At 61.8% G+C, this 26,158-nt stretch overlaps 2 protein-coding genes across 2 annotated transcripts; both read right to left on the bottom strand.

The window, feature by feature from the left end:
- Positions 1–1,114: 1,114 nt before the first annotated feature.
- Positions 1,115–11,180, bottom strand: LOC103593638 (vegetative cell wall protein gp1-like). The gene is made up of 10 exons (XM_008576659.1): positions 11,007–11,180; positions 10,402–10,583; positions 8,368–8,546; positions 8,086–8,174; positions 7,885–7,972; positions 7,680–7,795; positions 5,387–5,487; positions 2,274–2,453; positions 1,968–2,164; positions 1,115–1,188 (listed from the first exon to the last, which is right to left on the bottom strand). Exons 1-10 carry the CDS (start codon positions 11,178–11,180, stop codon positions 1,115–1,117), a joined length of 1,380 nt encoding a protein of 459 aa, XP_008574881.1.
- A 4,833-nt stretch (positions 11,181–16,013) lies between these two features.
- On the bottom strand, positions 16,014–21,802 carry TRMT61A (tRNA methyltransferase 61 homolog A (S. cerevisiae)). The gene is made up of 4 exons (XM_008576418.1): positions 21,725–21,802; positions 20,632–20,991; positions 18,196–18,462; positions 16,014–16,341 (listed from the first exon to the last, which is right to left on the bottom strand). Exons 2-4 carry the CDS (start codon positions 20,960–20,962, stop codon positions 16,070–16,072), a joined length of 870 nt encoding a protein of 289 aa, XP_008574640.1. The 5' UTR covers positions 20,963–20,991; positions 21,725–21,802; the 3' UTR covers positions 16,014–16,069.
- Positions 21,803–26,158: the final 4,356 nt, after the last annotated feature.

Below are 26,158 nucleotides of genomic sequence, written 5' to 3'. Positions count from 1 at the left end.
ATTCCTGCGTTCCTTCAGCAAACCTGAGCACGACCTGCCCTGTGGGGCATGGGGGGTCGGTGGGAACTGGCATCCCCCAGGCCCAGCAAGCACTGTGCCAGGAGAGAGGGTGCATGTGCCCGGAATGGGGACGGGAGCCGCTGGGGTTGGGGACACCTGCAGTGCTGAGTCAGAGAAGGCCCCTCTGGGGGTGCGTCCTCCAGACTGAGACTGGCAGGGAGGGAGACGCTGCCGGGTGGGGGAGCAGCAGAGCGGGCATGCTTGAGGCCCTGCAAGAACTTGAGGGCTGCCGAGCCCGTGGCGCACTCGGGAGGGTGCGGTGCTGGGAGTGCAGAAGCGCTCCCGCCACGGCTTCGGATCCTATATAGGGATGACGACCGGTGCGCTAAAAAAAAAAGAACTTGAGGGCTGAGGGCAGGGAAGGAGCCACAGATGCCTGGGGACGGACGGGGACCCAGTGAGTCACGAGGGGATTTGGGTCCTTTAGGACTGGGGCTTTGTTGAATGCTCACCTGGCAGCAGCAGTGGGGCTGAAACTGGGAGTAATGGGGGGTTGGGGAGCGAGAGGAGAGACAGAGCAAGGGACCCAGGGGAGAGGGTTTGGGGGTTCTGAGGGTGGCAGCTGGGATGAAGAGCTCCCAGGGGTCTGGCCTGCCTGACAGTAGGAGAGGCTAGTCATGGGGACAGGGTCACATAAGCACGTGCATGTGACAGAACTCCCTGGGTCGAGCTGAGCAGCAAAGGAGCTGGTCACTGAAGGCGCAGGCGTGTCACGGCACAGAAGCCAGCATGTCCCACAGGCTGGGGCAGCAAGGCACCAGCCGCCTTCTCTCGGGCCGAGGTCTGGTCTCAGCACTGGCTGCGGTGGCAGTGTCAGCTCCCCGGTGTGCATGCCTCACATCCTCTGGGGATCCCAGTTTCCGTCTTCCCGGGAAAGGGGACCTTCCAGCCCTCACTCCTGACCCAACCACTCCAAGGAAGGACAGATGTGCTAGGACCAGCATGGCTACTGGGTTGGCCCTGTGGTAGGGCATGTGGGGGCCTGGGAAGAGAGTGCTGGCAGAAGGAACAGCCCATGCAAAGGCCCTGAGGTTGGAGCCAGGCAGGCAGGCAGTCAGGTGAGAGTCTGCAGGGCTGGGTCCATGGGAACTTCGGGCTCTGGTGGGGCACAGGGGGCAGGATTGCATCCTGGAGCAGAAGTCCCCCATGAGAGGCACCCTCTGGGGCTGGGTACTCCCAGGGGAGGTCCCCCAGGCCTGGCCCACAGCAGCCCCACCAAGGCTGCTGACTTTTGCCATGGACAGTCATCCAGGTGCTAGGCTCATGCCAGGGCAGGCCAGAGAGGGCACCCAGGGGTATCTGTATGTGGTAGTGCCAGAGTCCCTGCCAGGGGTGGGGACCACGTCCTAGGCTCCTGTTCTTGGCTCTGTCTGTCTGAGCCCCATTGCTTGTGGGGCCTGCAGAACCAAGCATCAGCCCTGGCCAGGCCGGTGGAGAGAGAGTACCCTAGACAGACCAGGCACTCCCCACCCTGTGCAGTCTGGCCCGCACAGAGGCTTGTCTGCACAGCATGCAGGGCTCTTTGACTTTGGAGGTCCCCCAAACACCTTCCACTCCAAGACCCCACCTCCTGCCTTGTTCTCCCAGACCTGGCCGCCAGGCGGCGCCCGAGGCCAAGTTTTTGTCCAGCACAGGACAGCAGAAGCGGCCTGGGGCCAGCCGCCCACGCAGCCATCATGCCTGGGCCACCGGTGGGTGTACCTGTCCTGCCCATGGTGGACAGGTGGCCTCGGTACCACCTGGGCTGCGGCTTCTGTGCCAGGAGGTGGATGGTGCTTGCTCTGGTGACCACCCACTACGATGGTGGGTTGGCATGGAGTCCCTGCGGATCTAGCAGCTTCTGACTCCGCCACAGGGGTACTGTCGCAGGCCCTGGCCCTGCCCGGCCCACCCTCCAGCAGCCCCACCTTGTTTTACTGCCATCGGGGTGGTGGTGGCCCGCAGTCTGGCAGGCAAGGGCACATCCTTGCCCACAGCCGGGCCTGGGGGCGAGACCTGGGCTGTCTGCCGCGCATCGCTGCAGAGGCTGGTCCCTCTGGACTCCAGCCCCTCCCTTCTGGGTAGTTCGTGCTCATCTTCCATGGCCCAAGCCAAGTGCCACTTCCTGTGGGAAACCTGTGGTGGCCCCCGACCCAGGCCCAATGCAGGCCTGTCAGGGTGGTATGACACTCAGCCTTTGACAGATGCCCTGGAGCTGGCCGGTCCTGTCTCACCCTGTGTCCTTGGGGCCAGGGAACATGCCATGGGCCCCACTAGGCTTCTGTTCCATGTTTGGGGGGTCTAGGGCGGGCGAGCCAAGAGACTCAATAAAGCTGGAGAGAAGGAAGGAGCTGGAAGATCTGAAGCTTGCGGGCTTTGGAGTAGAGTCTGGCCCGGGGGTCAGGAGAAGCTGCCTGCAAGGGCAGAAGGAAGGGAGAGCTGGTCCTCACCCTGCCCAGCCCTGCAGTGTTCCTGGGGCTCGAGGAGCCCTAGCAAGCCCTGTCTCCAGGCCTCTGTTTCCCCCCCACCTGCAGAATTGGGATGATTAGGCCTTAAAGGGCCTATCCCAGGCCAGCAGGGTCCCCATTCTGCATGGTGGGGCTACAGCAACCAGGACAGCCCAGGTGATGGTGCACCAGGCAGCAGTTGCCGTCACTGTGCACACATGCCTCTGGAGGCTGGCTCCACACTGCCCGGGGTGGCGGGCAAGGCAGGGTGTGGGGGATGATCGCACCAGCCCCAGCAGCCTCACTTGCTGCCCTGGGGCCTGGTGGGTGGCCCAGGTTGCAATGGGGACACGGCTTCCACCCTCCAGCCTGGCCTCTCAGTAACAATGGCTTCTGCTCAAAACAAGCCTCAATGGCTGTCACTCCAGCTGCAGGAGCAGGCAAGACCCCCTAACCCTGGCTCTGTGCCCCCAAGGTCATGCTGCCTCCCTGCCTTGCCCATTTTCCTCATTACCCCAAAACACAATCCCAGCTCCAGCCGACCCATCTGCCTGCTGTTGCATGGGCAGCTGCCTCCTCATGATGCCCCCCCCTCTGCCCGTTTGTCTGCTGTGCCCCTGCCCAAGAAGCCTTTTGGGGCCTCTCAACACGCACCCTGAGCCAGCTGCACCTCTTGGGAGCACCTCTGAGCACGCCTCACACAGGCACAGCAGGCCCCGCCTGTACACCTTGGCTCTGTACCCCCAGCTCAGGCCTCTGTACTGAGGGACACCAGGGCTAAGGGCACTGGGCCACTCTCAAGGGCCTCAGATGCTAACAGACAACAGCATTTAGCCCAAAGGATGGACTTGCTGGGGAGGACCCCAGGCACCGCGGCAGGGTCAGGGGAATCGCGTGGGCCCACCTGTTGGTAAGGGGACTGTCCTTTCCACACCTGTCCTGCTCCCACACACCTGCTCTGCAGCAGCCATGACTGCATGTTCACACCAAGGATGGGGCCTTGGCCAGTCCTGTGTTGTCAGATGGGGAGGCTGAGGCAGGGGATCCCAGGACCCAGCAATGGTCTTTATTTATTTATTTATTTAATTATTTTTGTCCTTTTTGAGACCGGCCGCACCGCGCTCAGCCAGTGAGCGCTGTGAGCGCACCGGCCATGCCTATATAGGATCCGAACCCACGGCGGGAGCGCTGCTGTGCTCCCAGCGCTGCACTCTCCCGAGTGCGCCACAGGCTCGGCCCGAGCAATGGTCTTTAAAGAGGGCCTGGGTGTTCTGCTGCCAGGAAGGGGCCCCAGCCTTCCAACTTCCCCCCTTACCCACGGTGCCATCTGCAGGGAAGCCACCTTGCCCTGCCCTCTCTCGTCCCCATGCTCAGTGGGGATTCAGCAGGGATTCAGGGACCCTAGGGCCACCTCCCTCCTCAGACACTTTTGACATCAGTTGACAATGGGAGTCAGGCCGGGCTGCCCAGGCAGGGACCTCTCTGCTGCTCTGCCAGGCCCCGAGATGACGACGCCCTCCCTCCCTGCCCAGGCAGCGCCACCTCTGGGCCGCCGTATCTGGCCTGCAAGTGGGCCCTGTCATGTGGTTGTGAGGATCGAATGAAGTGACTTGTGTCTAGTGCCAGGCGTGGCATGAGGCCATTGTGTGGGAGGTGCCCAGGCTCGTCCTCCAGCTTCAGCAGGTCCCCCTCCCAGTGCTGAGTGCTGTCTCTCCGCAGGCCTAGCAGCAGGGAGCACTGGCTTAGGCTGCTTGCCCCTTGAATCCCAGGCCCCTCTGCTGCTCCCCGAGGTCAGCAAGTGGCTGAGGTGAGGCAGCCCCTCGCCACAGCCTCTGAGGCCCTGCTCTGGGCTCAGTGGCCCTTGGAGCCCAGGTGGTCTCTGGAGGCTGGAGCTCTGTACTGCCACCTCCAAGCTGCCTGAGGATCCCTGCCCTTAGGGACTGGCAGTGCAGTGGCTCCCATGGACCACTGAGCACCTGCGCGCACATGTGTGCATGCATGCATGTGCTGTGTGGCATGTGTGTGCATGCATCAGTGCATACTTCTGCATGTCTGTGCAAGTGTGCACACATATGGCATGTGAGTATATGTGTGTGTTGTGTGTGTGCTGTGGGTGTGTGTGTGGGCTTGTGTATGTGAGTGTGTGATGAGGTGTGAGCAGCCGAGGGCTGGGGGTGGGAAGGGCTCCAAGCCTGGGAGCAACCCCTGATGGATGGGGCCTGGGCAGGGGCTGTGGAGAGCCCTGGAGGCCGGCTCTAGGCGTCCTGGGAATGGCCCAGGAGGAAGCCTGCGCAGGCAAAGGCGGTGCCATAGCAACGCTGCACAGAGTGCTGGCCTACTTACACCCCGCCCCCTCCGCACTCGCTCTCTGCTCCCAGGGAGGGGGCATAGGGCCTTTGGGGCTCCTGGGGGGGCCGCGCGCCCCGGCCTTCAGGGACCCAGAGGCCCGGAAGCTTTGGGCCTCTTTCTGGCCTGAGCCAGGCTTGCAGAGACTCGCTTTCCTCCTCCATAAATGGGGGTGTGGGGGTGCAGAAAGGCCCAGCCCCAGTAGGTGTCCCTGCCCCGGGGCAGCTGCAGACCCAGTGCTTGCAAAAGGGCTTTGGAAGTTTCCCAGCCCCAGAAACCTCAGGGCCCTCAGTGCTGCTGGGCTGACCACAATCCCCAAGGCCTCTGCGACCCTGACTGAAGGCCTCGGGCCCAGGTCCCCCAGGTCAGGCCAGGAGCCACCCGCATGCCTCTCTCACAGAACAGGGCCCTTCATGCCCTCGGATACCCACTGGGTCCTCTTTCATCAGCATGACCAGGACGAAGGAGCTGGACTCCATTCCAGGCAGTGGGGAGGCCTCCTGGGCCTGGCAGCCAGTCCTGCTGACCAGCACTGCCTGCGCTGCCTCCCAGACCTGGCCTGACGCTCAGGGCCCACTGCCTCCTCCTGCAGGAAGCCCTTCTGGCCTGGCCCTGCTGTGCTCAGAACCACGGGGATGGGACAGGGGTCCAGTGCCTGGGGAGGTTGAGGAGCTGGGCCTTGGGAGCCAGGACCAAGTGGGCCACGAGCAGGATGCTGGCCAGCAGAGAACTGGGGCATTTGTGGGGCAGCCTGAGGAACTCTTTGGATGACCTGTGCGGGCTGGGCCCTCTCAGGCCACCTGTCCCTGTCTGTGCCATGCATATGGCTCACTGCCATCCATCACCCTGGGTTACCCCTGCCACAATAGGGTCTCAAGGAGGGGTGTGGGATGGGGGGCTGGGAAGCCAGGTGGAGGGCCAGCAAAACTGTGAGGATGCTTTGTGGAACACCAGGCCCTGGGGACAGGAAGCCCTCCTTGGCCCTATGTGCGGGGCAGGGATGTCACTTGACACCATACTTTGAAAACCAAATATTTTCCTGACTTCTCCTGAGGTGCTGGGAGAGGCCTGCTGTGTGACCTCAGGCTGGCAGCTGTGAGCCCCAGTGCTAGGTGACATGCTTGCTAGGGTGACAGGATCTCTCCACCCTGCCCCTGCCATGGGGCCTATGAGCAGCTGTGACCTGTCTGTCCCAGTTCCCCTCCATACAGGGAGCCCCTGCCCATCTACTTCTTCATCCACCAGTTGCATCCCCTCTGTGTCCCCAGGGCCCCCCAGGACCCCCCAAGGCCCTCCTGGGCCAGTGCCAGCAACTGTCTGTGGAATGAAGGAAGGAACTGGGCAAATGAATGAACGAAGCTCGGAGGGGTAGCCCATGTGCCCCAGTGTGAGTGGGGGTGTCTGTGCACCAGCGTGTGCGCCGCCTGCCAAGCGCCAGCTGCAGCCACCCTCCCCTCGCTCGCCTTGGCCCCTTAATTTATGCCATGAGGGGCCGGCCACTCGCTGGTCTCCCGCCTGGCAGCGGCTTTGTCCCCAGGCGATTCCCAACGGCCGCCTTTGGGAAGAAAGGGCCCTTCTCTGGCCGGCGGTGAGGTCACCAGGAGGGGCTGGGCGTGCACAAAGGCCATGGCCCCCCCGTCCCGCCCTGCTGGCAGCTGCTTCTTTGTCCCCAGCTCCCACTTGTGAGAGACCCTGAGGGGCCCCAGCTCAGCCTCTACGGGGCCTGGGCTTCCTCCCCTGGAAGTGGACGGAGTTGAGGAGGAGACGGGAGCAACCCCCTCCTCTGGTTTTGCTCTTATCAAGTGACAGCACCTGTTGAGGGGCAGACCCCCACCCAGATGCCACACTGGGCCCAGGGGCCTGTGAGGGGTCTGTGTCCAGCTGTCTGTCTGGATCCCCAGGACAGGCAGGCAAATTTCCGGGGGTGGGGAGGGGCTGCAGGAAGGGGTCGGAGGTGTTAAGAGGCAGCCTGGGGAGTGGGCTGGCAGCTGTCCCCAAACACCTGCAGCTCAGCTGCCGAGACCAGATCCCCCGATTCCAGGGCGCCTGGCGTGTGTGGGTGCTGTGTGCGTGTGCTTATGTGCATATGTGGTGGGTTAGGGCTGGCAGGCCAGGACCCCTGGGCGCTCACTGTGCAGCTCTCAAGGAGGCCCCACGAGCCCAGCTGGGGAACTTCTGAGGGTGCCCCATTCCACATGGGGTTGGGGGACAAGGCTCAGAGACAGCAAGTCCTTTGGCCAAAGCCTACCAGCCCCAGGACAGTGGAGCCAGGACCGTGCCTCTTCCACCTCCCTACTCTCCTGCACTGTGCCCAGTGAAGGTGGCCACCTCCCTCGCCCAGACTGCACTGGACACCTCCTGGTGCAGGGCCCAAGGGTGGTGATGGCTGGCAGGCTCCATTGTGCACTTACTGAGCACCTACTGCATGCCCGCCCGGGACAGGGGAGAAGAGGACATGCCCCTGCCTCATGGGAATGTGCAGCTTAGCTGGGACCCTGATGTCACCATTCCATGCAGAAACAGCAGCTTTGTGGGCCTGTCTCCCAGAGCTGTGGGAGGAGGCAGGGGCATTGAAGGGCCTGCCACCCTGCTGGAGGGGGCCCTGGGCTGCTGCTGAAGGATGTGCGTTGGGGACCCGCAAGGGCAAAGGCCTGGCGGCCGGACCTAGAATCTCAGTTACCGCCTATGGGGTGGGGAGGGTTGGCCGCAGGGCCACAGACCCACAGGCTCATTGAACCTTCCCACCCCCCTCCCAGCCACCGGCTGGTGGCACTCAGCCAAGCTCCTTTGCAGTCTCTCCACGGAGGAAGGAAGTGGAGCCTGAAGGCAGCAAAACAAACCCCTCGCCTTGTCCCAGCAAGCAGAGGCCGGCTGGACACTGGGGACGGCCAGGGCCTTGGGCCCAGCAGGCGTGGCTGCGGGCAGAGCCAGCCCTGGCCTGGCTGGTCTGGGTGGGGGGGGTGCTGGGTCCAAGGGCCGGCAACAGGGGCAGTGGCACAGAAATGGGGTCCCACCAAAACTCCCTGCCCTTGACCCCATGACAGCCCCCCACCTGGACCGGGGGGGCCAGCCAGGCAAGCGCGATCAGAGGCAGGAGGGGCACGGGACAAAGGTGGGAAGGAGGGACCAGGGGTGGGCCTCTGAGACAGGCCAGGAGTAAGTGAACAGGCAGGGTGGCTGGGTCAGCTGGAGTTGCAGGAGCCATCACTGGCCACCCTCCGGCCTGGGACCCGGCTCATGGGCCTGGTCATGCCGACAGGTGTGGGGGAGCCTCAAAGGCCCCACCAGGAGGGAGCCTGCACGTCATCCTGCGGGGCCAGGCATCCAAAGCACCTCGATATCCTGGGGGAGGGGGACATACATCAGAGCTGGGGGACAAAAGTGGTCTGGGCCCTCTAGTCCTCCCCCTGCCCAGAAATGTCTCCTTCCCCATTGCCTGGCACCTGGAATGTCCATCGTGCCTGTAGCTTAGCAACAAGCCTCTGTCACCCGCAGTGCCCCTGCAAAATGGCTGGCCCTACCACCCACAGCTGACCAGCTAGGCATTCCTCGGCAGGGCCGGCGCCTCCGCAGGCCGCAGGCTCCCGGGCAGAAGCTGGACCCGTGGCCTCGTTCACCTCATGTGTGTCCAGCACCCCGGGTGACAGGCTGCCGACACAGGCGGCCGGGGTACTGCTGACTGCTGTGTGTGGCCACTTGCTGTGGCGGTGCTTTCTGTGGAAGTCACACAGTCTCTGGGGAGGTGGGCTGCCGAGAGGCAGAGGACTTTCTCTTGGAGGTGGTCACTCGGGTGCACACGCTGGCCAGGACTCTGAGAGCTGAACAGTTAAGTGGGTGCATTCCTGTGTCTGTAAATTAGACTGCAATAAGATGGATTTCTAAGCCATCTGGGGCAAGGAACAAAGCCAGGCCTGTTGGTGGCAGCATGGGTGGGGAGTGGGGGGAGCAGGGCCACTGGGAGGGTCTGGAAGGAGGGTGGTGCCTGGGGGCAGGGAGGGGGGCAGGCCACCCTCTGCAAATCCACACTGGGAGAAGCAGAGGATGGAGGGTACATGGTTGCCCCATTGGGGACAGGCCACCCCCTCTCTCCCAGCTGCCCTGCAGCATGTGACCCTGCTGCCACCCCGACTTAAGGGACCCTCGTGGCCCTGGTGAGGGCAAGGTGGGGAGCAGTGGCCCAGGGCCCCGCAAGGGCAGGGACTCCTGACCCCTCCCTGTGGAGCCCAGGGCAGGGGCCTCGGTGCAGTTGCGCAGAACAAATGAACAGCTGAAGAAGCCTGGCGTTTTCCTTTTGCAAAAAACCCAACCTTTTATTATGGAAAATGTCAAAGAAATGCATCAGCAGAGAGAATTGCATAAAGAATCCGTGCCCAGCCCCCACATCCCGTTGCACCTCCAGTCTCCTCCCCTCCCCCCAACAGGTTATTGGGAGGCAAACCCGGCCATCCTGTCACTGCACAATACCATCAGCACACCTGAAAGCTGTCGTGGCTTAACCTCAGGCTTCTACCTTCCCAACTGTTCCATTGTGTAAAATAAAACATTTGATTTGTTCAAACCAGAACCCAGTGAGCTCCATGCACAGTGTTCAGCCGTTGCTGCCTCAGTTTCTCTCTCTGGAAGCCTGAGAGCATTTGCAAGATGAGGCCACAGGGAGAGGCGGTAACCCCAAGGAAAGGCTTTGGGGACTGTGAGGCAAATGCTCCAACCAAATGGGGTTGAGTGGAGCTCTAGGGACAGCAGCGCAGCCTCAGGGAGGCGCCCCGCGGGCAGGAGTCTCCACAGCATTGCTGCTTACGTTGCAGATGTTTTTCGTTTAAGGAGTATGAGAGGAAAAACAGTTTGAGAGAGTCCTGGCTCTTGTCCTCGAACCGGAGCGTCAGAGTGGTCTGGAGGCTGCCCCCTGCGACCCTGAGTTCCGACTCAGCAGGGCTGGGAGGGCCTAGGACCCACGTTCCACTGAGCTCCCAGTGCTGCTGAGCTGCTGGTCCAGGGGCCTCATTTTGGGAACCTCAGCTTCATGGACATTTTATGAACATACCTGTGGCTGAAGCTTAGGGATAGTTCTGTCACCGGCAACATGAGAACTGCTTTGTGGGTTGGTAAAGGCTGCAGGCATGCAGCAGGGATGCCCCTCTCTGTACACGCATCTGGGTGAGAGGTACCTACTATAGTATTACAAGCATGGGCCTGGCACCCTGAGGCACCACCTGAGGACAGTGTGCTTAGGTGACAACATGGATGTGGGGCCCGAGGGCCTGTGACATCCCCCACCTCAGTCCTCTCAAGGCTACTGTGGGAGGAGGACAGCAAGACAGAAAAAAGTGGTGGGAAATAAGAAGACACAGTATACACTTGGCAGATGGGCAGCAAACATGGCTCTAAGCTTCCTAGTGGCTGAAGCAAAGAGAGAACAAAGATTAGCCAAACTAATGCTTCTCAAACTTTAACGTTGTTCTGATCGCCTGAGAATCTAAAATACACCTTCTGATTAAGAGGTCTGGGGCAGGGCCTGAGATTCCGCATCTCTTCGCAAGCTCCCAGGGAGGTGGGTGCTGCCACGGTGCACCTGGCATTCGGCATCCCTGGGCAAGGAAGCCCGAGGCTCCCCCTTTGCAGGAGGTTAGCCTGTGTCAGCCGAGGGGTGGCCAGCAGGGACAGAGGGCCAAAGGCCAGGCTGTGGGAGGATGCTTCTCCACCCAGGGGGAGGGCTGCTTGGCAGAATTCATACTGGGGAGGATACACCTCGATCTTGGGACAGAGACAGAGAGGAGGCTGGGCTTTGAATAATGTCAAAGAAAAGGCCACCCAAGCATCTCTTCTTCCCCCAAAACACTCATTTGACTTCAGACGTGAGAGACACTCTGCTCCACCTCATGTCTCAGGACACAGTCTGTCCCTCCTGGGGCCGGACAGTGAGGGGAGTCTGGACATGAGGCTCAAGCTGGGGCTGGGCTGGGCAGGACATGGGGGAGGCGCAGAGGGGGCCAGGACCTGGGCGGGCAGGTGAGGAGGACGAGGCCTTGGCCCCTAGAGGACGCCAGGGCCAGGACTGTGCTAACTGCTGGTGGTCTTTGCAGGAACGCGGCTGGGGGACTTGGGGTCCACTTGAGTGGGGAGGCCAGGGGCCACCTCAGAGCAGGACTTTGGGGCCTGAGAGCCTGGAAAACATGCCCCGGAATCCTCGGAGAAGGAGGGCAGCCGCTCCCCGCCGTCCCCTTTATCCGTGTGAGAAGGAGGAGGAGCCGGGGGGCAGCAGGGCAGGCCAGGGCTCCTCCGCCCAGCCGAGCTCGAGCCAGGCACCATGAGAACTCTGCTCTGCCACCTGGCCCCAGTGCAGAAGCCCATGGGTCCTGGGTGGGCAGGAGGGACAGAGGTGGCCTGCCAAGGAGGGGGGTGGGAGCGGGGACGGTGCCAGCCCACTGGGCAGTGGAGGTGACAGAGGCCTCGCCTCCCCATTCCCAGCCCCTCCGCTTTGCTTCTTCTAAAGATGTGCCAGCCTGCCCCCCTCTTTGAAGGGACAGATGTCAGGAAGAAAGCTGATTATTGTCAAAGGCTGGAGGCTGTGACCGGAGCTCTGGGTGAGTGTGACCCAATTCCGAGCTATTCTCAGCCTGGTGGGAGCCGAGTTATTCCCGCCGACGCTGCTGCCTCCGAAGCAGCCTGACTTTGAAACGCCCTCCCTCATGCAGCAGAGACTCGCATGGCCATGGCCCCTTCCCTGCCCGCTGACAACCCACTGTGTGCAGAGTCCGCCCTGGGCTGGCCAAGCCAGTAGGCGCGGGGCACAGCCCGCAGGCTCTGGGTCAAGGCGCCCCAGCTCCAGGCCTGTCTCTGCCACTCCCTGGCTGGGCAGCCCTGGGAAGTGACTTCCCCTGAGGCTCAGTTCCACTGTCCAGGAAATGGGCCCAAAAGCAGCATCGACAGGACAGAAAAGGCTGACCCCCTCCCTCCTGCCCTCCTCCCCTGCCAGCGCCCTGCCTGTGGCCACACAGCTCCTTCCCCTGAAACCACAGGGTCTCTCTCTCCACCCCTTGACTTGAACTCAGGCCTGTGATGTCCTTTGACCAATGCAGCATAAATGGGCACAATGCGACCAAAGGCTTGGAAAGCGCCTGGATGGCTTGGCTGGCCCCTCCGGTGCCTGAGCTGCAGATGTGAGAAGAACATGTGCCACCAGCCCACCTGTCCTGGGGACAGGGGCTGCGGGCACCAGAGCTGAGCCCTCACCAACTCAGCCCCACATGAGCAAGCCCGGCTGAGGCTGCCCAGAGCAGCCAAGCCACAGATCCGGCAGCGGGACTGACCACAGTTGTAAGCCCCCAAGTTTGGGGGTCCTTTGTTACACAGCATGCCTACGGTGACAGCTAAGCAACACATCTACCTCCAAAGTTGTGGTCACATGAGGGGCCATCTGCCTGTGCCTAGCCAGGCAATGTCCTTGGTTTTCAGTTTATTACACACTAACTATAAGCACAGTGAGTGGATGACCTGGATTTTCCAGAAAATTCTCAATTGCAAGTCTTCTCTTCCATTATCCTGATAGACTATTCAAGTGCCCCTGAAAGTGCAAAAAGCCCCTGAAGGTGCACAATGCCTCAAGGTGCAAAGGGCATTTCCCAGATGGACCAGAAGTGGGCCCAAAATTCGGCCTTGGATTCTAAGACAGGAACAGGCGGACTTCTTGGAGGCAGCGGCAGCAGCCCCTGCTAGTGATAACCACAGTACCGTTTCACAGTGGCTCTGGGACACCGTACTCTCTCATAGCAGCCCCATGGAGCAGACCCTGTCTTTGTCCCCACATCTGGATGGGGGAGAGGGAAGGGGCTTGTCCCCGTGGCACTAGCAGGAGGGCAGTGCTCTCGTTCCCCGGAGGATAGAGAGGGTCTACGCATCCCTGCTGAGGGCAGCCTGCCCCACAGCACACTCCTAGGACAGCAGGAGCCAAGAGCTGGAGTGAGGCCCTTCCCTGGGGGCCCCCTAGCCAAGGCCCCACCAGGAGACAGGAACACCCCCAGGCTGGCACAGTGGGGCACTTATAGCAGCCTTGGATGCAGGGCAGGGCAGGCGCCAGCCTGAGGGGGGATGTCACCTCCTAGGCCATTCAGAGCCAGCGGTGACTGATTCTGGGGCGCCTTCCATCTTTCTCTTGGGGCCTGCTCACCCTTTAATTTCCACTCCGCACAGGCATCCCCTCTCCTGAGGACCTTTCCACAACGGCGCCAGAAATCTCATTCCTTTTTGGTCTCTTTGGCCACAGTCTGGGGGACCATGCGCGGTAGGAAATTCTGATGTGGAAGGCCATGGAGGGACAGGCAGAGGCAGGAGGTCTAGGTCCTAGTGACTCGGATCTCCTCTGGGCCTCAGTTTCCCCACTTGTGCAGTGGGCCATAGTGGGGTAGAGGTGGCAATGTCTCCCTGGGGCCGAGGCCCCCTGGCAGCCCACCCATCCTCTAGCATGCAGGCCAGGGGCTGAGAGTCTGGGGGAGAAGAGCCTCAATGGAGGTGGGGGTGGTGATGGGGAGCAGCCCTAGGGACTCCCAGCCCTGCCCGGGTACCAACGACCCTTCCTTCTCACATTCTGAGACAGGGTGTGATCCTGTGGCCTGATGTCCCTTATTCCACCCACCACCCACCCAGAAATCCTGCCCCAGCTCCGTCCCACGCAGCCCCGGGCTGGGCCCAGCCCTCCGAGGCTCCCTGCTGAGAGGGTGGGGCAGAGCAAGGCGCGGAGCAGCTCACACCCCAGGCTGTGGAGGGGTCAAGGCCTGGGGCTTCCTGGGGGAGGTGGACTCTACCCCTGGCTCTGGGGCGGGGTCCTGGCCTGGAACCCTTGGAGTGGGTGAGCCTGGGTCTGAGCCCGAGGCCTGCGCAGGCCGCTCGTCTCTGGGCCTTCCAGTGCTGGGACCGGGAGTCTGCGCTGCCCAGGAGTCAGGCAGATGGGCCCTGTCGCAGGCACTCGGGCGGGGCGGGCGAGTGCAGGCCGCAGAGCGGGTGACGGAATTTCCAAGGAAACACTGAGGCATGGAGGTGAGTGTGTGTCAGGCTGGGCAGGGAGTTTCTGGCGAAGGCCTGTCTCATGACAAGTCCCATGCTGCTGGCAACCAGGGACCTGGCCGTGGCCCCGACCCTGCCTCTCTGGGACTCAGGACCCCATGTGCAGAGCTGGGGTACCGTGTGGCCCCCAGGCCGGGAGTGTGGGAGTGTGGGATGATGTAAAGGACGCTTGTGGCAGGGCAAAGAGGGGGAGCAATGCTCAGAGGGACACTCAGCGGGGCTCGAAGGACGCCTGGGAATTGGCCACCGGCTCAGGGCCAGGGGGGCCCAGGCTGGAGAAGAGGGCTCTGTTTGGTGGAAGCAGGAGCAGGCTGAGGAGCTGGGCATGGAGGGCTGGGGGTGTGGCCCTGGGCTGGGGCCGCAGAAAGCCCAGACTCAGACAGTGGCTCTGGGTGGAGGGCCCCAGGCCCCACCCTGCCCCTCCAGCTCACAGGTCCCAGCGACACCCAGGGCCATCTGGGCTGCCAGCCTCACCCACCTTGAGAATGGGCACGACCATGTCCTGCAGTCCCTGAGACCCATGTGCTCCAACCCGTGGGGAGCTGTGCCCCAAAGAAACATCCCATCTCCTGGTCCTTGCCTGCCAGCACCCTGCAGGTCTTCCCCTAAGGCCCAGAGCTATGGCCAGGGGCAGGGGGCAGGCTGGCGGGAGCCAAGTGCCTCAGGCTCACCCAGCTCAGGCTGCTCTGGGTGCAGCTCTGGCACCCGGAAACTTCTGGCTGTGGGGTCACACCTTCATGTTGAACCTGTCCCCTTGCTAGGCATGAGGTCAGTCCAGGTCCTGGAAAGGGGGACGAGCTGACTGGAGCAGGGCTAGTGGTTCTGGGACCCTCGGCGACTGAGGGGATACAGGCCTCCAGGCCACATGTGCTCCTGCTGAGGTGAGCTCCCTGACGCGCCGTGGTGCAGGTGGAGCCACACTGCGTAGGACTGCAGAGGGGGCCAGTGCTCTCAGACACACTGCTCCCAACCCCAGAGACAAGCGGCCCTTTCCGCAGCCAGGTGGGGGTGGCCACATGCCCCCTACTTTGTTCACTGAGGCCCAGGCCACTGTCCTGGAGTTCAGAGCCCCTGGGGGATAAGGAGAGGAAGGAGCAGGGGCCTCAGGGATGGCAGGGAGACCAATCAGCATGGGGGGCATATGTTTATTGTTGTCAGGCACACTTGGGGGCTGCCCCCAGCAGGGAAGGTGACCAGTACCCCAGCCTTCGAGAGGTGGTGACAAAGGCACAGTCCTTGGGAGGTGTTCTGCATGTACCCTCCCCCACCCCACACTGCTGTGCCCATGGGGGCCCTCCTCCATGACCCCAGGGTTCCCATGGGGGGCTGGGGCATCTTAGTGGGCCTGGGGTTGCTGGGGGTTCAAACTCCAGCTCTGATACAGACTTGCTGAATCACCCAAAGCAAATAGCTCCCCTGCTTGGCTCCTCCTCTGCGTGACACTAGGTGATCTCACAAACCACACAACCCGTCAAGGGGCTCTGGCTGGGCCAGGGGCAAAGGAGTCACTTCCCAGAATGGGTGGATGAGTGGGGTCTGCCCCCTGGATGTGAGGGGACAAGAGGCTTGCATGGCACCCAGTGCTGTGGATGAGCCTGGAGGCCAGAAAGCAGGGTCACTTTCCCTGGTTCTTGGGCTGGCCTGGTCCCCATCAGCACAGGAGGCTATAGGGGTGGCTGGAGTCTCGGCCCAGAGACAGGACAAGCCAGTCCACAGACCCCATGGGGTAGCTAGGGCCTTGGGGCTCTGAGGGCAGATGCAGCATGGGCCTCTGGCACAGTGTCCCCACCCCTCCCTAATGCCCTTGCTGCCTGGGTCCATGTGGGAAAGGGGCAGACCCTGTCCCCAAACTGCACCCCTTGGCCTCAGCACCCAGGAGCCTGTGGCAGTGGAGACATCATGTTGACAACAAACAGGAGCTAGGACAGGGCTGCTGAGCTCGGCTGTGACGCAGGCGGGAGGCCTCGCTCCCCAGAGGACAGGAACAGGAAGGGCCTGAGACAAGCCGCCCCTGCTTGCCCTCCCCCTTTGGCCACCCAGGAGGCCCCCAAGCCCCACCCCACATCTGTTTCATGTCTGTTTCTAAACACAGGCCCGGCAGGCGTCCGCTGACCATATAAGGCAGCCTCGGCTCCCCTGCTGGTGCCCCCAGCTTGCTGGTGCTCCTGGGTGGCAGCCCACTAGCCTGGGGTCTTGGTGGCGAAGGTCAGGTAGCCGGTGTGGCCCACAGCCTCCTTCATGGGTGTGCCGCTGCGGAAGGGGCCGGCGTCGGGGCCAGCAGGGGGACCCGTGCTGGCGCCCAGGTCGGGCAGCGGCAGGCTGACGGTGCGCACGTTGTAGACCTGCGGCAGCACCTCCAGGGTGCTCAGCTCCGTGAAGCCGCGGGCTGCCAGCGCCTGGCATGTGCGCTGCACTTGCTCAATGCATGGTGAGAAGGAACAGAAGCGGCCACCTGCAGGGGGCAGGACATGGGTCAGAGGGCAGGTGGACAGAAAGATCCCTAGAGCACTACCCTGGGGTCTGAGACTGGCCTAAGGTGGCCCTAACACAGACTCCAAACCCTTGGGCCAGAGAGCTGGGACCCCAGGGCTGGGGTGTCGTGTAGAGGCCTTGCCCTACAGCCTGCCATGGCACATTAGCCCCCAGCACCTGGCGGCCAGGTGGAAGGGGCCGCAGCTCTCTCTGCCCAGTCCGGCCACCAGGGCCAAACCCTTCCTGACCTTGCTGGCCTTTGTGGTCACTACTATCCCGCCTCCCATGAGGCAGCTGAGGGTCGGAGCCCGGGATGGGACTACACTGGTGCAGCTGTCAGTGTGCTGGGCCCAGCTACAGCTCTGACAACGTGGCAACACCAGGGCAGGGCTGCGTGGGCTGGGGCTCACAGGCGGGTGGGGGCTGCTGCTGTCACAGGAAATTAGAGGCTGTCTCCCGCTCCTGGGAACAGGAGGCGCCTACTCTGAGCAGACTAAGGATGACAGCCCTTCCCACCACCTCCCACCAGGGTAGACCACAGTGTCACTCAACCTGGCCGGGAGCGGGCAGGGTCCAGCCTGGATCCTTGTGCTGGCGCAGGGAGGGCCTGGGAAGCTGGGGCATGGAAGGGGTGTGTGTGGACCAAGCAAGTCCTCAAACGTCCCTGAGTCCTGGTCCCTCAGCCATACCCTAATGCAGGGCTGCTGGGAGGTCTGGAGCTGGAGAGGTGCCTGCAGCATGATGCCAGCCCAGATGGGGACAGTGTGGCCATCGAGGCAGAGCACACAACACTCCTCCCTGCAAAGTCTGCCCCTCACTGGCTGGGCTCATGTGGCAGGTGAGCGAGCCCTCACAAAACCTGGACCCTGGAATGAGCCAGAAGCCTCTGGACCCAGAACCAGCAGGTCCAGGGAAAGGGCCCAGAGGGAGCTCACAGGGACAGGGAATGACGACAACAGACAGCCCATCTGCCCCCGCCCTCATGGGTAGAGTTGCAGCCGCAGGAGGGAGGCCCATAAGTGGGACTTGGCCTGGGCCCTCCAGTGCCCCTGGAGCAGGGGAGCCAGCAGGTGTGCAGGGGGGAGCTGGAGGGATGGAGATGTGGGGAACCAGGGGCCTTGCATGGACCCCAGTGCCTGCCCCTCTCCCTGCCCCAGGCCACCTTGGCAGCGACCAGGGACACAGAAGTCCACGGTCGAACCTGAGCCAGCAGGCAGCTGACCCAGTGGCCACTGCCTTGCTGTCCAAGCCAGCCTTGGTCCTGTCTTGAAGCGGGGGCAGCCCTTCCCGGGTACCCATCCGCCTCCCGCACCTCTTGGCTGGGAGGAGGGAAGGGCCCCAGCTGCCAGTGCTGGCTCCCTCTCCAGAAAAGGGAAAACCCTGGGCCTCGCCAGCCGCCTCCCTGGCTCAGGGCCGACCTTCCCCTCAGGCGCTCCGCCCCCGCACCCAGCATCTTCCCTAAAAGGGGCCAGCTCTCTGGCTCTGCAATGTGGGGGGAGGGGAGACTGTGCATGAAGCGGCTGAGGCCTCCTCGGCCACCCCCAACCTCGGCCTGCTCTGTGGTCCAGATCCTGCCTGCACTCTGCTGGCCAGGGCTGACACATTCCCCAGGGACCTCAGACACCTCCCACTTTGGGGTGGGGGTGGGGCAGAGCCAAGGAGCAGAGTGGAGCTGGGGTCCCATCCTCCCCCACCCTGACTCCCTCAGCTGGCCTAGCCTGCTCCTCCCATCAGGCCAAAAGTGCCTGGCCTAGCCACTGCCTCGGTGTGGCCTAGAGGTTTCTGGACCTCTCTGGGCTCCTAGGGCTGCACCCCTCCCAGAACTCCCATACACCTTCCATCTTGAGGGCATCCCAGGCGTGGCCCACTGCCTCCCAAGGCGATGGGATGTCCAGGAATACAGCATCGGCCACGTGGCTCACGCCAAAGCCACTGCGGCACACGTCCTGGGTGTGTACGGTCACCCAGCGGCCCACACGGTGCTCCTGGAACTCCTCCCGAGCCTTCTCTGCCCGCTGCTGGTGGAACTCCACTGTGTGCAGGTGGCCCGTGGGGGCGATGGTGCGGATGATGGCGTGGGACACAGAGCCACTGCCAGTGCCTGGAGGGATGAGATGATACCATGTCAGGTGGGACTGCCCGGGGCCCACAGCCAGCTAGGAAACACCCCCATCCTCACCATGGAGGGACCTGCAAAGGGACCAAGAGGTCAGCCAGCCGCAGGCGGGCAGTGCTCCCCAAGCTACCTGTCTAGGCCTGGCTGCTCCGAGCCCTTGGTTTGCACCACGAGTTGGGATGGACTGTGTCTGTCATGGCATAAGCGAGGACAAAGCAGCCCTGACCAGTCCTAGCCTGGTGCAGGCCCCCTGCACAGGAACAGCATGGACAGTGGGCTGACAGGAGCCGACTGGCTGGAGGCCTTGCAGTGAGTCTGGACAGAGCTGACCAAGAGGCCTTGGCCCGTCCCCTCCCCCAGCCCCACCACCCTCCGTGCAGTGGCTGAACCTTTGCTCCCTGTCAGGGGCGGCCCACCCTGTTTGGTCCTCATGCCCCACATTCTCTCATGAGCTTCTTATCCCACTCAAGTCAGCCCTTCCCCCAACCAGCCTGATGCCAGCCCAGACGGGGACAGCGTGGCCACTGAGGCAGAGCAAATGACATTCCTCCCTCCCAAACCCACTCCCACCACCCAGACCAGGGCTCTGTTCTGGCCTGGCTCGGCCTCAGGGCACATGGTATGACAGACCACCTGCCCCACAGCTGTGCTCTCCCAATGTCACCTTCTCCCAGTATCCCTCCTCAGCTTCCTTCAGGGCCACCCCCTGCTTAGCTTCCTGTCCTGCAGTGCACAGTCCAGGACCTGCATTCCCCCACCTGCCCCCCACCCCACAGCCTCAGATGCCCCCACTTGACAACCCCAGGCCTCGTCCCTCCACTCCAGATTCCTCCTGTAGCAGCCACTGCACACTCGCCACCTCCCTCAGCACCCAGCAGTGCTCAGCATTGACAAGAGCAAAGCCAGCCTGGTCCAACCCAAATCCACTCGCTGCCAAGGCTTCCCAGGCCCAGTCAACGACACCCACTGCCCAGGCCAGATGCCGTGGAGGGACCCTTGACTGCCCTTCCCACTTAGAGGAGTCAGACTCCTGGTGACCCTCTGAGGGGTACCCCCATTTCTTCCTCAACTCCTGCTCCAGCCAATCTGGCCTCCTCGCTGACCCTGACTGGGTGGCATGCTCCCAGCTCAGGGCCTTGGCAGGGCTCTCCCTTGGTGCAGAACTCTCCCTTGGCTCTTGGCAGGTACCTCCTTGTCATTTTCAATTCAAATGTCCCCTCCTCAGGGAGGTCTTCCCTGACTGACCCCCCTCTGAGTCACCCCCACACCCACAGCCCTGTCTTACAATCTGCACAGCAATCAATGGCACTCATCGGTCATCCAGGCTTACTGTCTGTGCCCCTCCTTGAGGGCGGGAACTTGCTCTGTCTTGTTCACAGTTCCTAGAAGGGGACCTGGCTTACCACAGAAGCCAGAAGCGTGCTGACTGACTACATGCATTAAGGGCCCAGAGCTGGCGCATGGCCGCAGGCTGCATGGGAGCAGCAGCTGACGGAGCTCACTTGCTGCCCTCGCCCCCACCCTGCTCAGGGACAGGACAGCTAGAAGCCCTCAGCAAGTAAGCAGCAGTGGTGATAGGAGCTCTCTGAGACCCTGGATCCCAGCTCCCCAGCCCGCAGAAAACACACCAGAAGGAATCTAGCCGCATCTGGACCTGGGGTCATTCTTGGTCAGCTGCAAGCTTCGGTGTGACAGTGTGCTCACATTCACTAGTGGTAGGTGAGGTCCTGGCTGTGCATGAGCACACGCTCCCCACCTACAATGTGTTCCCTCCAGGAAGGGGCAATTCCCGCCCTCACTATCAGCATAGGGACTAGGGATTGGTAGTCAGCACCTTGGTCAGCGCCAAACACCAATCTGGCCAGCCCCTCCAAGGCAAGCAGGACCTTCTCTGGGGCACCACCTCCTCCCCAGGTTACCCTGGTCCAGCCCCCAGCACTTGTCACTTGGATTACAGCACCAGCCCCCTAACAGGCTTCTCTGCCTCTGCCCTCACTTCTTGCAGTCAGCCTCCCAAAATGATGCTGCTAAAATAGAAATCAAGGAGCTGCACCTGTCTGCAAGAAGGGCTGGAGGCTGTCTGGACATGGGATCTGACCTCCACCTGTGCATCACTGTCTCAGAGTTAGAACTGAGGCAGCCTGAGGAACTTACCGGACTCACAGACCACAGAGCCGGGCCGAAGCTCCAGCATCATGGTGAGCAGGGCAATGTCAGTGGAGTAGAGGATCTGTGTGCGGTGCGGCAGGTTCAGCGTCCAGAGCTCAGGCGTGGGATGCAGCACGTACACCCAGCCACCTCGGCCACAGGTCACCTTGGAGCCAAAGGGGCGGCCAATGAGGTCAACTGAGTGCCGCAGGACACCGTGCCGGGTCTGGGTCTGCGCTCCTCGCTGCACGCGCACCGCCACCATTGCGCCATGGCCCAGTGACAGGATGGCGGTGTCACCCTCTTTGATCAGCTCCTCATAAGCCACGAAGCTCATGGTGTTAATGTCTGGCAAGTGCCAGGAACCTGGAGAGGGGCGTGTGTGGGTATGAGCAGGTCAGGGAGCCATGAGGCAGGATGTGGAGCTGGGGTCTGGGTGGAAGGCTCTGAGGCCCAGATCCTGAGCATTGGGGGTGGTAGTGGGTGGCTGGCCCAACCCCTGGCACTGCCTCACAGGGCAGTCCAATAGGGCTGCACTCTGGCTTGACATCTGAAGCCCTTCTTGGTCTGGGACATGAGCCAGGGTCCATAAGCCCAAATCAGAGATGGAGAGACTGAGGTTCGCTGTGGCAGAAGCGGCCCGAGGATTCCCACAAAGTAAGGACCCGACCCTCTCGTCACCCTTCCCCAGGAGCCTGGCTCCCATTCCCGGGGGGGAGATGAGAGAAATTGGCCTTCGGGAGGTGTCCACCAGCGGGGGAGCAGCAAAGGGTCCGTGAGGTCCCCTCCGAGCCAGCCGTGATTCTGTGGAACCCCCTTCCCTCAGTCTCCCCTCAAGGCGGGCTTCTGGGAGGACGGATGGCAGGGGGTGCAGGAGGGGTATAAAGGTCCCACAAGCGTGGGTTGGGGACGTGGAGCGGGCCGTAACCGGAAACACCGGCCCAGCCCGTGCAGAGGCAGGGAGGGGGCCCGGCCGTGGCAGAGGGGCTGGGGCGGCCCACGGGAGGCTGGAGGGACAGCGCGGGCCCCCCGGGAAAGCCCCGAACGCCGCGCCTGGCCCGGGCGACCCTCACCCACGCACTGTCACCGTGGGCCTCACCGGCGGGGTCTCACCGGCGACGCTCCCGCTCCCGGGGGCTCCACACGTGGCTCCGCGACGCGGGGCGACAGCCACAACACTTCCGGCTCCGGGCCCGGCATGGGCGCCCGCTGATGACGTCACTGGGCGCCCGCCGCCCCCCCGCGCGCGGGCTCCTGGGAGCGGCCGGGCTGACCTTCGCGTCCCGCCTGGAGGACGTTCCCGGCTCGACTTCGTCCCCGTCCTGCGCTCCTGTTTCTCGTGCTCCGTGCGGAAGAGACGCGAGGACAGGGCGAAATAAAAGTCCCCCGCAAGGCCGCCGGCTGCCGTGTTGCTGCGGCCCTGCTGGGTTTTACCCCCACACGGGACCGTGGCCGGCTGGAACCAGGGCCTGGCTGTGACACACACTTTGACAGCCCTGGGAATCCACGCGTGGCCAGCCTTGGCTAGCTGCCCTATTCCCCTACGAAGACAATTTGCCCTGGACGTTTTGTCATTGCAAACTACTCTGGGAACGCCCTGCCTGGGCCTCAGGATGAATTCCAGAAAGTGGAATCGTAGGCCAGAGGGTTGTCCCAAAAGGCTTTGGCTAGGGGCAGCCAGAGATGCAGGAGATGGCAGTCTGGAAGAATGCAGAAGTGGCTTTAGGCCCAGGTTCTGCAAACCTCCGCAGGGGACATTTTCCCAAGGGCAGAGTTGCTTCAAAGAGAGAAATGGGGTCTTGTGTTCCCTCCCAGGACCCAGGGCACAAAGAGAGCTGGATGAATTGGGCTCACTTTGGGGTCTGGTGAGGACAAGGCCTGAGCAGGGGGTTGGGGGAAGAGCAGCTAGAGGACAGGGGCAGAAAAGGGAAGTGGGAGTGGGGTTCTGTCTCAGTAGGCTGATTCAGAACTGGTTCCTCTGTGGAGTGTGTGTGCAGGGGACGAGGGGGACAGAGGACATGGATTGTTCCTCCAGCCCTCAGTTCCCAGGACTAGGGCTTGTCCTGTTAGCCCTGGGAACTGCAGAGGCCCTCCCAGCCTATGCAGCCACCCTGGGGTTAAGCCTGAGCCCAGGCCAGCTAGCAATGACCATAGGCCACAATCCCCATGCCCCGGGCTACTCCAGCCTGGTAAAATGGGGGTGGACAGGCCCCTGCAGAGCCAGCTCCTCCCTGGAGGCCTGCCAGTCTGTGGCACACTCTGAACTCTCCCTCCTCTGGGGCTGACTAAGCAGGGTGTCTAGGGCCCTTGCCATAGGGCCCTTAAGGTCCATCATGGAAACCCAGGTACCTGACCTCAGCCCTCTCCATGCACCTGCCCTGGCTGGGCCTGAGTCTGAAAGCCCCGGGGGGTAAGATGGTGAGGTGCCTTTGGTGGTCTCCCACTCTCTGTGGGTTCATGTCCCTCTGGGGCCACAGCTCTAGCCACCAGCTGGTGAATCATGGCCTCCCTCCTCTTAACGTTGAGACAACCCAGCCCAATCCATGGCTCTCCAACCTCTGTTCCAACTGGTTGCTTCACTCCCTTGATGATGCGCCTGCCTGAGTCATCCCCTAATTGCTCCTCTGGGGGATTTCAACTCTCCACTCCTCCTGGGGTTCCTCTTCCCCAGCCTCTCAGCTGTGGTATGGAGATGAGGCCTGGTGTCTGCTAGGAGCCTAGATTAGGACTCGGTGACTCAGCGGTGGTTTCCCTTGGTCTGGACTTCCCATTTGCCTCTCTGTCCATTACTGGCTGGCCAGCTCCTCCGCTACCCCCTCCCCCCTTCTCCAGGCAGCCTTCCTAGAGCTGCTGCCCATCTGCTCCATCTGAGCCTGTCCTAGCCCTCAGCCTGAGACCTCAAGCAGAACCAGCCTCCCCGAGTCTTCAGCTGGTGGGCCTCTTTCCCAGGGTAGACTTTGTATACTGGGGCTCCCCTAACAAGAACTAATGCTATATATGCCCAGCTAAGTGTCATCTCATTGAATCCTCCCCACAATCCTATGAGAGAGAGACCACTTTACAGATGGGGAAACTGAGACTCTGAGAAGTTAGGTAACTTGCCTAAGGTCACACAGCCAAGGTGGTCAAAGTGGGATTGGGATTTAAAGCCAGTAAGCCTGGCTGCAGAGAACCCAACAGCAGATTTGAAGAAAGGTGGGAACAGGCAGGAAGGAGACACTGGAGGAAAGAGAGAGGCTAAGGTTGCCCAGTGGGGGAGGCCGTTCTGCCTGCATCCCTGGCAGAGACCAGGTGACTGAGGTCTCCTGCTCTCTGATCAGCACAGCTGCCTATCCTACTGTGCTCTGTGACCCCAAGGCAGCCCCTGCCCCTCTCCTGACCCCCAACAACTTCCCCTTTTCATTCTGCAGAGCTCAGCGGCAGGGGCACCAGGAGGAAGCAGTGTCTGTCCCTGCCACACCCTGGGAACAGACTCCGGGGATGTCCTTGCCACGCTGCCTGGAGCCTGGCCCTACCCGCCCAGCTAGACCTGCTGTCCTGCCCCTGCCCTGCTGAGCTGGGCCATGCTCTGGGTATGAAAAGCCTGAGATACCTTTGAGGCCCCCTCCAGGCCCAGTGGTAAATGTGTAACCAGGTGTGATTTCGGAGGAATCTGGACCATAAACTGGCTCGGTGATGTCACCTGGCTTCTTGCCCAGACGCCACCAAACCGGCTTCTGAGGGCCCTGGGGAAAGTGGAGGGTCGGTCCACAGACAGGGCTAGGGCAGCTGGAGGTGTTCTGTTGCTGAGCGGGAGGCTGGCGCCCTCCAGGCCTCTCCCCTGCTCCACTGCTCTGGGGCCACACACATGCTCAAGCAGCCCCTCCCTGGTGGGGGGACCTCATCCTGACGTTTGGGTCTCAGCCCTTGACGGCCATCTCTGCTTTAACCCCTGCCGCTGCTGCTGTCCCCTCACAGCTGTCTGAGCACCCTGCACCATCAGCCTGCCTCCCAAGGGTGGCCCTGGGTCAGGCTAGCACAGTGCCGGCCACTCCAGGATCATGAAGGGATTGCTGGACCTCTGACCTAGCAACTCTGATCTTCTTTTGCTTAGTTGCAAAACAGAGACAAAGATTCCCATCTTAGAAGGTGGAGGGTTGTTGGAGGCCATGGGCAGGAGCTTCCCCCAGTACCAGGTGTAGGGACAGGGGTAGGTGAGGGGTGTCCTGCAGCCCTGCCCTCTGGACTTCACCTCTGCAGTCTCAAGGGTCCTTTTCCCTGGGGGCCCTAGAAAAGTGGGTCAGGCCCTCAGCTGGGAGGGTGGGAAGGGAGGGATGGCTTTCTGAGACGCTACAAAAGCTGAAGACAAAGAGGAAACCCTGAGTGCCATCCCCCATCCCCACACCCCCAGGGTTGGGCAGCAGCTCTCACTTCTAGAAACAGACACTTTAGCCTTCAGGCCTTTGGGGCTAGGGGTTGGGGTGGGCAGCTGCAGACATTTCTAGAATTGGGGAAAGGGGCTGCAGGGGCACCGAGTGCAGGGATTCCAGGCTTAAGAGACCCCTGCATCTGGCCAGCCTGTAAGGGCCATTTGCCTTTGCTACATTGCTTTGTTTTATTGGTCTGAAAAACGCTGACTTGGAACAGGTCGAAGCATGCCAAGGAGAGCAAGGGAAGAAGCACAAGTCCCTTCTGTAGTGACCACAGGGACGGGACAGCGGGGTGGGGACTCCCACACCATTCAGTGCTCACCCAGGCGTCCTTTGGGTCTTTGCTCCAGAGCCCTCTCCTCAGAGGCACCTGTCCAATGTTCCTTAAACCTTGCCTTACTGCGCTGTGTCCCTGACCCCAGCGGCACTCATCACCTGACTTTTTTTTTTTTTTGGGCAGCTGGCCAGTATGGGGATCCACACCCATGACTTTTGTGTAATCAGCCAGGCTTCTCCTGACGTTCTTTTGTCCACCGGGCTGCTTGCTCATGGCAGGTTCCTCTAGCAGCAGGACGCTGGTCTCCTTGCTGCCCCCATGTACCCAGCACCTGGTACTCGGCAGGTGCTCACTGTGCAGTTGCTGGAGGGATTTTGTCAAATGTACACATAGAGAAGGGTTCTCCCCTTCCTTATTTTATTCATGTAGCGACGTGTGAGGGACTGCGATGGACATTAACCACGCAAGCTCCACTTCCTTCTTTTGACACCTGCGTAATATTCCACAGTAGGAAGATGCCTTCCTACCCTTGGCCAGACCATGTGTGATGGGCATTGGGCTATTCCCAGATGTTTTTTTCCCCCCACTACACATCTCTTGTTCTATTTGCAGAGAGAACTGAGATTGGCCTTTCTGTAGGATGGATTCCTAGAAGTGAGATTGCCGGGTCATGGAGTTCGAACATTTAAAACTTGAAACTGCCAAATTACTTTCCAAAGAGGATGCAGCCGTTCACAGTTGTAGGCAGCATGTGAACGCGTTTCCCTACATTCCAACTCACAGCCAACACTGGCTGGTGGCAACCTTTTACATTTTTTGCAAATCTGGGTGCGTTTAGGTTAGGGGA

This window comes from Galeopterus variegatus, unplaced genomic scaffold (assembly GCF_000696425.1).
Source record: "Galeopterus variegatus unplaced genomic scaffold, G_variegatus-3.0.2 Scaffold62, whole genome shotgun sequence".
Taxonomy (NCBI): domain Eukaryota; kingdom Metazoa; phylum Chordata; class Mammalia; order Dermoptera; family Cynocephalidae; genus Galeopterus; species Galeopterus variegatus.
Note: the sequence above shows the minus strand (reverse complement) of the source record. Positions and strands in the feature narration are given on the sequence as shown.

Excerpts from the sequence above, each read along its gene's own strand:
- LOC103593638 (XM_008576659.1), bottom strand. The coding sequence starts at position 11,180 with ATGGGCTTCTGCACTGGGGCCAGGTGGCAGAGCAGAGTTCTCATGGTG. Across the intron at positions 10,584-11,006 it reads CCTTCTCCGAGGATTCCGGG|ATCGAGGTGTATCCTCCCCA; the intron begins GCATGTTTTCCA and ends CTCTGTCCCAAG. Across the intron at positions 2,165-2,273 it reads CCTGGCCCCAAGGACACAGG|GAAGTGGCACTTGGCTTGGG; the intron begins GTGAGACAGGAC and ends GGTTTCCCACAG.
- TRMT61A (XM_008576418.1), bottom strand. The coding sequence starts at position 20,962 with ATGAGCTTCGTGGCTTATGAGGAGCTGATCAAAGAGGGTGACACCGCC. Across the intron at positions 18,463-20,631 it reads CTCTGTGGTCTGTGAGTCCG|GCACTGGCAGTGGCTCTGTG; the intron begins GTAAGTTCCTCA and ends TCATCCCTCCAG. Across the intron at positions 16,342-18,195 it reads GGATGCCCTCAAGATGGAAG|GTGGCCGCTTCTGTTCCTTC; the intron begins GTGTATGGGAGT and ends TGCCCCCTGCAG.